The 9,029-nt window shown below is 41.6% G+C and overlaps 1 protein-coding gene across 4 annotated transcripts in view; it reads left to right on the forward strand.

The window, feature by feature from the left end:
• Positions 1 to 9,029, forward strand: part of creb5b (cAMP responsive element binding protein 5b) — a 70,255-nt gene extending 61,226 nt beyond the window's left edge. For 3 of the 4 annotated variants that reach the window (XM_047362015.1, XM_047362014.1, XM_047362013.1), the window contains exons 8-11: positions 1,240 to 1,563; positions 2,801 to 3,028; positions 4,360 to 4,468; positions 4,592 to 5,265. In XM_047362015.1, coding sequence (XP_047217971.1) covers positions 1,240 to 1,563; positions 2,801 to 3,028; positions 4,360 to 4,468; positions 4,592 to 4,845 — 915 coding nt within the window. In that variant the 3' untranslated portion in view covers positions 4,846 to 5,265. Of the gene's footprint in view, positions 1 to 1,239; positions 1,564 to 2,800; positions 3,029 to 4,359; positions 4,469 to 4,591; positions 5,266 to 5,310 lie in introns of those variants that run through there. The other variant, XM_047362016.1, reaches the window with a different exon arrangement.

The raw sequence follows: 9,029 nt of genomic DNA on the forward strand, positions 1-9,029 counted from the left end.
CATCCATCTTCCCATCAACTTTGACCACCTTCCCTGTCCCTGCTGAAGAGAAACAACCCCAGAGGATGATGCTGCCACCACCATGTTTGACAATGGGGATGATGTGTTCAGAGTGATGTGCAGTGTTAGTTCTCCCCCACACATAGCGTTTAGAATTTTGGTCAAAAAGTTAAATTTTGGTCTCGTCTGACCAAACCACCTTCTTCTACATGTTTTCTGTGTCCTCAACATGGCTTCTGGCAAACTGCAAATGCGACTCCTTATGTTTTTCTTTTAACAATGGCTTTCTTCTTGCCACTGTAACATAAAGACCACATTTGTGCAGTGCATGACTAATAGTGGTCCTATGGACAGATTCCCCCACCTGAGCTGTGGATCTCTGCAGTTTGTCCAGAGTCACCATGAGCCTCTTTGCTGCATCTCTGATCAGTGCTCTCCTTGTTCAACCTGTAACTTTAGGTGGACAGCCTTGTCTTGGTAGGTTTACAGTTCTGCCATACTCTTTCCATTTGCGGGTGATGGATTGAACAGTGCTCCTTGAGATGTTCAACACTTGGGAAATCTTTTTATAGCCTAAGCCTGCTTTAAACGTCTACACAAATGTATCCCTGACCTGTCTGGTGTGTTCCTTGGACTTCATGATGATTTTTGCTCCCCAATACCTCTGAGACAGAGCAGCTTTATTTCTATTGATATTAGATTATCAGGCAACTTCTGAAGGCAATTGGTTGCACTCAGAGTAAAGGGGTATGAATACTTTTACAAGTGACTGTATGTTATGTTATGTTATGTTATGTTATATTATGTTATATTATGTTATGTTATGTTATGTTATGCAACGTTGAGTTGGTCAATCACACAGAATCAAATTAGTTATGGTTGTAATGTAACAAAATGCAAAACATTTAAGAGTTGTGAATGCTTTTGCAAGGCATCACATACATTCATCCTTCCATTCGCCAGTCCATCACAGGGCAACACAGGACATAAAACCATCCACACACTCACACATCATAGTCATGTTTTTGAACTGTTGGAGGGAGCCAGTTTCCAGAGAGAACCCACTGATCCATGGGGAGAACATGCAAACTTCAGAAAGACGAAATAAAATGCAGAGAGGGCGCAGGCGGGGAATTAAACCTGAGATCTTCTTGCTGCAAGGCAGCAGGTCTAACTGCACTGCGACAGTCAGAAACACCAAAGTAAATGTTGAGTTATGTGTCTGTTTTGTTCACACAGAGGCTGAAAGCTGCTCTTTCCCACCACCCTGGTGCCATCTCCAACGGCAATATGAACTCCATGGGCCACATGATGGAGATGATGTCAACAAGGCAAGAGCAGGGCAGCCATCACCACATGCACTCGCTTCCACACCAGCACCTGCAAGCACCTCCCCACACGTACCAGCACCATGGACACCATCACCACAGCCAGGGCCACGGCCAGGGCACACACCACCACCCACAGGGACACAACCCTCATCACAACTCCCACAATCCTCACCTCCTGCCTGGGCACCCACACCAGACCTCACCGCACCCTCCTATGCACTCCGCCTCACAGGTAAGAGAATCCAATTCCCAGGGATGGGGTTCCAAGGCGAAGCCGCATGTTTAATAACACAATAAATGAAACTACACATTAAGTCTCCCACGCAGTGAGAAGTCACTGACTAATACAGGGCAGTGCTTCAGTAGCTCTTTGTGTAGTTTTGGAAGAAGCGTTTGGTGGTTTAATGCTAAAGCATTGCTGAAATGATGCTTAAAATTAGAAGGTTAGTGGACAAACCCATTTTCCCCCGCTTGCATCCTCAATGCCAACTAGTTTCCTGGCACACTTTTCAAAAAATATTTTTCTTTTAAGGCTGGTCAGCCACAGGTCAGAGCTAGATGCCTGTCATGAGAGCATGGCTTAGAGAGGAAGTCATAGTGTGGTCATAAAAGATGATCACGACTGTCTTTTGGAAACTGTGCCTCACATCATCCTGCAACAACAAGCTGCGGATATATGGCCACATGAGAGCCTTAGGTGCAAAAGGAGTTTTATAAACACTTGTCCTGATGGTGCACTGCAACCACTGATGAGAATCTTGGAAATTTGGTCAGGTTTAATTTAAAGCTGATGCTCACAGCATTATGATTTCTCCTCACACTGTTGCCACTATTTGTGATGCCAGTCATTTTTTTGAAGGACACTAGAAGAAATTTGACTAATTGTATGTTCCAGATGTTCCACTGAGGCATTACAACAAGAGATGCAGCTGCGCATACATCTCTGTATGCGCAGCTGCCGTTAAAGCAGTTTGTGTTTTCTGTGGTTCTCATAAAAATGGTAATGATCTGAAGACTGAAAACACTTGACTATACCAAGTAGACGTCAAGATCTGTCAGAGCATGTACGGTTTTAGAAACGGGCGTTTTCACTGTGTCTGCTGGTGTTAGTCTGAGTGGAAGTGGGCGTTGGAAAACTGCCTCCTGACACCTCTTTAACAAGGTGGGCAACTCTGGTGAATCAACCCAGTCACCCTCTAAGTCTTTCATTTCTGACGCACGCAGACCAGCTCCTGAGGCACGTGTTGCAAACAGATGTTGTCTTTGGGCAAGGTGCTAGGCATTAAAAAACAAGCAGGAGATAATGTATAGATGTTTACACACAAGCCGCTTTGAGGCCGGTGCAGTGGTGACAGCAGACCAGCTGACAGGCTGTTTTCCAGATGCCTGAAAGGTTACATATGCAGACAGACTCTGTGTCATCCCAGAGATCCCAGTAATAATCATCTTATGTGCTCTATGTGTTTCAGATGTCACCTGCAACTCAGCAGATGCAGCCCACGCAGACGCTGCAGTCCCCCCCGCCCAGCGGCGGGCGGCGCAGACGGGTCGTGGACGAGGATCCGGACGAGCGGCGACGGAAGTTTCTAGAGCGAAACAGAGCAGCTGCGACAAGATGCAGGCAGAAGAGAAAAGTGTGGGTGATGTCCTTGGAGAAGAAAGCTGAAGAGCTCACTCAGACTAACATGCAGCTTCAGGTATAAAGAGAAAACTCAAAATGTATTCATGTTACAGTGTGAGATTCTAAGCCGTAATTCCTAGTCATAGACTAAGTACAGTGCCTTGTAAAGTATTCAAAGCTTTTCCACATTTTTCACAGTACAACCACAAACTTCAATGTATTCTGTTTATATTTTATATGAAAGACAAACACAGAGTAGTGAATAACAGTGAATAACAGTGAATAACAGTGGAGTGGAAGGAGAAGGGTATGTGGTTATCATACATTTGTGCAAGTAATACCTGAAAAGTGTGACATGCAGATGTGTACTTTGTAGAACAACCTTTTAAACCCAATTCAGGTTTGTCTCTGTAAGCCTTACAAACCTAGAAATGTGTGCAATCCTCTCTGCAAAATAACTACAGCTCAGTCAGATTGGATGGTAAGCGTCTGAGAACAGTAATTTTCAAGTGAAGTCATTGTGACAGATGAACATGCTTTAATTTAAACCAATCCATCGTAGCTATGATTTGGGTTGTTATCCTGCTGGAAGCAAACCCTCCGCCCTAATCCCAAATCTTCTGTAGTCTCTAAAGGCTGAAGCAATGCATCCCCACAGCATGATGCTGCCACATCCATGTCTCATAGTGGAAATAGGGTGTTCAGTGTGACTTGCAGTGTTATTCCATGACACATAGCATTTTGCAAGTAGACCAAAAAAGTTCAATTTTGTTCTCATTTAATCAGACAACCTTCTTCTAGATGTTTTCTGTGTCCCCTACATGGCTTGTGGCAAACAGCAAACATGTTTTTGTTTTTTTTACCAAGAAGGGCTTCTTCTTGCCACTTTATTGGCTAATAGATATCCTGTCAACAGATTGTCCCATCTGAGCTGTGGATCTCTGCAGATCCTCTGGAGTTACCATAGACTTCTTGGTTGCTTCTCAGATTAATGCCTTTCTTACCCAACCTGTCAGCTTACATAGACGACCATATTGTGGTAGATTTGTAGCTTTGGCATACAAATGCATTTTCAGACGATGGGTTGAACAGATACTTTAAACTTCCCTACAGTTTTATTCCTGACCTGTTTGACCTTTGTGTTCATTTCGTTTGGTCTTCATTATGCGGTGCGTTAGGATCTATTTACTAACTAGTTGACTTCTAAAAGAAATTGGTTACATGAGATTTTAATTATTGGTATCAACTTTTTAAAGCTGTGTAATTTTTATTTACCATTGCAATTGTGCTCTACTTTGTGTTGGTCTATCAAGTAAATATCAGTGCTTTTGCAAGGCATCTTAAATGAGAGTGAATTATATTCATTGCTTGTGGATTCCCACCACTAATATATGTCCTTTATTTCAGAATGAAGTGACCATGCTAAAGAATGAGGTGACCCAACTCAAGCAGCTTCTGCTCACACACAAGGACTGCCCCATCACCACTATGCAGAAAGAGTCCCAAGGTTACCTCAGTGAGTAGCCCAAAACATAAACACAGATGAACCCACGCACACACATATTTGGGAATATGACCAAAACTACACCTTCAATGATGTGCCTTACCCCTGCGGACCTAACTCTAATGTGTCTGCCAGGACTCTTTGCTCTGATGTGCTGGTATCCAGCTACCACGCTCACCGCAGGACTCTTTCTTTCACACAAGGGTGTTGCACGCTCTAGTAGCCAGCCTGGACTGGGAGTTGGTCGTCTAAATCTCCCAAGAGACAAATTTTTCCATCTGACAGCCGCTTTGTGCACAAGGAGTCAACGTCTGCAAATTGCCAAACTCATACCATTGACCACAGTCACTGTGACTTTTTGGACTGCGCTTCAGCTCTGCTTCACATGACATCAGAGCTCCACCCTTTGATACGGACTCAAGTGACGTTTTCATGTAAATGGGATGAGGCACCTCCCTGTGCTTGCAGAGGAAAATAAGGCTCACGTCCCCAATGGCTGAATGGCTCTCTTATGCAGGCACAAGCTGCATCCCAGACAGGGCAGGAATGACTTTCATTGATGAGTCTAGTTTGTGTGCAGATGTCATCTTCAGTGTGTCTAAAATTCCTCAGCATGTTAACGGTCTCGACCGATTCACTTTGCTGTATTTGTGTGATCCTTCTTTGCTTTTTGTAAAGTTATTTGTATTAAAAAAGAAATTATTTCTGCATATTGAAAAAATATTTTTTTACCAATAAATAGCTTTTTCTTTACTAATAATACCTGAATGATTTGTGTTTATTTTTATATTTTGACATTTGCAAAACTGTCTCATACCCAGTTTATCCTGAGTGATGTTCTGCTGTGTCCCCAGGTCCAGAAAGCAGTCCGGCAGGCAGTCCAAACCCAGCATGCTCCCAGCAACAGCAGGTCATCCAGCACAACACCATCACCACCTCCACCACGACTGTAGGGGGCGGCACTGTGCACGGACAGGCCAACCACCGAACAGACATTAACCCAATCCACTAGGGCCTCAACTGTGTTAGTTTTCCAGCTCCATTTCTGCTTCTCTGAGGGTTACCAGCTGCACGCGCTGCCCTCCCTACTTAGAGAAAAACCTGAAAAGGCCTGCGAGGCTGCTCTTTATACAGCAGCTACAGTATATTTTTATAGACCTACCCTGTTAACATGCAATGGTCGTATGGTTTGCTCCTTTTTGTTTGTCTGTCTGCTTTTTTTTTTTGGTGACATGCAGAAAGAAAAAACTGCTAATCTCCAACAGCAGTTTTGGGAGTTTTTCTATTTTGTTATGGTACAAATCTGACCAAGGAGGTTATGGAATCAGAGAAAGAAGTCATAAGCATCCGGTTATCTTCTCTAGAAACATGTCTTTGTATGCTTAACAGACCGAATAAGTAGTCAAATTATAACCTGTGCACCACAGGTGGACTTACTGTAGGTAGCAAGTGTTTTACCCAGAACCCAAGTCAAACTGGCGCTATACCTTTGTAAAGACAGCTGGTATGACTGTTAACATTCACCCTGTCATTGTAAATCTTAGAGAGCTTTATTATAATCTGCATGACAGTGATGATACCATGTGAACAAATGGAAGCAATACATCGCATTATTGATCATTTTCCTTACTAAACGCCCGTATTATGATCAGAGTGACCAAAACATGTTGATGTTGTGTCAGCTACAGAACTGAACACTGTGATCACGGTGAGGCAGCTCAGGGGTTGAGACCAACTTCTCCGCTCTGCAGGACCAACTCAAGCTTTAATCGTTGAAGGCTTTTTTTTTCTTCTGTGTGTCGAGTGTTTGGATTCAGGTTTTCAAATTCAAATTCCAAATGAAATTAATGTCTGATTGTGCGAATGCATGTGAATATTGTATAGTAGTATTTTTCCTTCTTTTCTCTGCAGAACAAAGTTCAGTTAGCTGCGTTAGGGCACAAAAACAAAGAAGGATGTGAGAAAACGGGAGAATTTTAGAAACTTTTTTTCTTTGGGGAAAGGGCAACCTCTAAGCATTCCTTTCTTGGCATGCTTTCTGAGTTGTCACGATGTGCCTGAATCTTTTTCCAAATCTTGTTGGGTTACTTTAGGAAACTTTCTTAATTAATTTTTAGTATCGGTTACTTTAATTGCTAATGCCTGTAACATAAGATGGCAGAAACTCCTCTGCATTACGGACAGATCTACAGCAGGTAACATCAGTATTGAACATGTTCGTATTTTTGTCATGCATATCATACCAGATGTCTGTAACAATCCAGGTAATCTACACATATAGAGAAAATAAACTCAAATTACATTTAATCTTATGTAGTAATGTGGAATGTCACAGCAAAGTATTGAACATGCTTACTACAATTTATTTAACACAGTAGGAGAAAAACAAACATTTTGGACTGTTTCAGGGCATTTCTAATGTAAGGAAACTGGTTGCGTGCGTTGCTCAGGTGTGACCTTGACCTGTTCTTCTACGTAAACGGTCTTGAGTTCTTAAAGGTTCTGGGGACCTGCTTTATGCATTGATCTTCTGTTCTTTCCAAAGGTTTTCAAATGGATTCAACACAGATGATTGACCGGGCCATTTTAGCAGCTTTATTAAATGGCTCTTCTTGACTGTGCTTGGGATCATTGCCTTGCCTAAATACCAAACCTCATTTCACCTTTAGTCTCACACCATAATGCTTTTACTTCCAAACCACACTATTAGTGTGGTGTTTCCTCCCCCAAACGTGGTGTGTACAATGACATTCAAATAGTTTGGTCTAAACTTACTAGGCTATATTTAATCAGTGTTTCCCACATTTGTTCAAATATTCTGCTGGACACTTTAAATAAGCTTCAAAATGCTTTTTCTTCAGCAGTGGAGTCTTGTGGAGTGAGTGCATAGATTCCAGGACTTTCTGAAGCACTCTGAATGTAGTCCTTTGCTCTTTTAAAAAACGTTTTGTCTCTTTTGTCAGAAATCCTGCAAGGAGCACCTGTTGGTGAAGTTTAGAAATCTGTCCGTAATCAGTGCCATCAGCCTCTCTGAGTGCAATCAGATTTGTGAAGGTTATAATAAGCCTCCAACCTTTTTATAAGCCTCTAATTAGGAATAAACCAGCTGATACAATTTCTCAACTTATAGCCAGCAGGATTATTTTTGAAATACTGACAGATTTCAGCAATTTTTCTTGGCTTTTCTCACTTTTTGAAGCTTTTTTACATGTTCAATATTAATTTTCTGTGCCACCTTTGTTTTGATTTCTTTGTGTATGTGCATTACTTAGTTTGTTACTGGCATGTGGTGTTCATTTTATGTCAGTAGCCTCAGTAGAAAAACTATTTATGCGTTAAATGCTTGTTTCCCTGCTATATTTCTGTCCTTGTCTGTCTCCATGCCAACCTCGAAACTCCTCATGTTGACCACATCTTCTCTTCCTCTCCTCTTCTCAATGACCAGGAATGTTAGCTGAATTGCATGCAGACCATAATGCACTGTGCTTTGCAGGAAGATGGGTGAAATACATTCCACTGACAGGTGGAGCGATCACAGAGTCGTCTATGCACTTTTGTCCTCTGTCGTGACGGAGGGTAGAATAGCCATATTAAAAGGTCAGAGTAATTCTCAGCGATCTCCCATCTCCACACACCAGCGAGAAAAATGTAACCGTGTTTTGCCATTTTCGAGAAGCCGTGCCTAGCTCACATCACAAGGGGACCTAAAGTTTCAGTATGGTTGTCACACTGTTTGACCGGTGCTCTAGTTGTTCTCAAAAAGTAGCTTTTATGTAGTCTCTTGATGCTGGAGCTTGCATGTGCAGCTCAGTATGAGTAAATAATGAGTGAGAGAAATTCTCTTAAAAAGGGCTTTGTTGTACCACCCCTCTGACCTGAAGCTTGCCTTATTTTTAGTTTGTAAAACTAATGATGGAGACGATGTCTGAAATACCATTCCGAATTAACCTTTTGCATGTGAAAAATATGTTAATGACCTCAGAATACTTTTAACTGGAATCATTAGACTTTGACGTTGTGTATAACTTTCCTTTCTTTGGCTCTGAATTTCAAGTTTATTACAAAGAAAAGCATTTGTTACTCTTTTGGCGGACAAGAAAGTCAGATGGACGTACGTGCGCATATCTCTGTGTAACATCATATCTACGATGTTGCAACTGTATTGTTTGAAATCTAAATCTATAAATATTGTACATAATATCATTAATTTCTATAATCCTGTACATGTATTGACACCACCTTTCTGTTTGAAGGGAGTTTGAAATGTGTGGTACGTTTGTAAATAATGTTTTCATAGCACTTGTTGCCTTTTGTTGTATGCCTAAATGTGGAGACTCAAACCGGCGCTTAAAAACTTTGTTTATATGAAATGAACTGATGAATCCATTCTTGCCTGCATAACTTTGTACATTTCTTGTGTGTGTGTGTGTGTGTGTGTGTATGTGTGTGTGTGTTTGTGTCTGTAATTATGTTGCCTTAGTTTTTTTTATTTTGCATTTGTACAGACATTTAATATCATTGCAGTTACATTACGGTATGAAAATAAAGCACTTGTTCTGAAACATGCGATTTA

The sequence above is a fragment of the Girardinichthys multiradiatus genome, chromosome 3 (genome assembly GCF_021462225.1).
Source record: "Girardinichthys multiradiatus isolate DD_20200921_A chromosome 3, DD_fGirMul_XY1, whole genome shotgun sequence".
NCBI lineage: Eukaryota > Metazoa > Chordata > Actinopteri > Cyprinodontiformes > Goodeidae > Girardinichthys > Girardinichthys multiradiatus.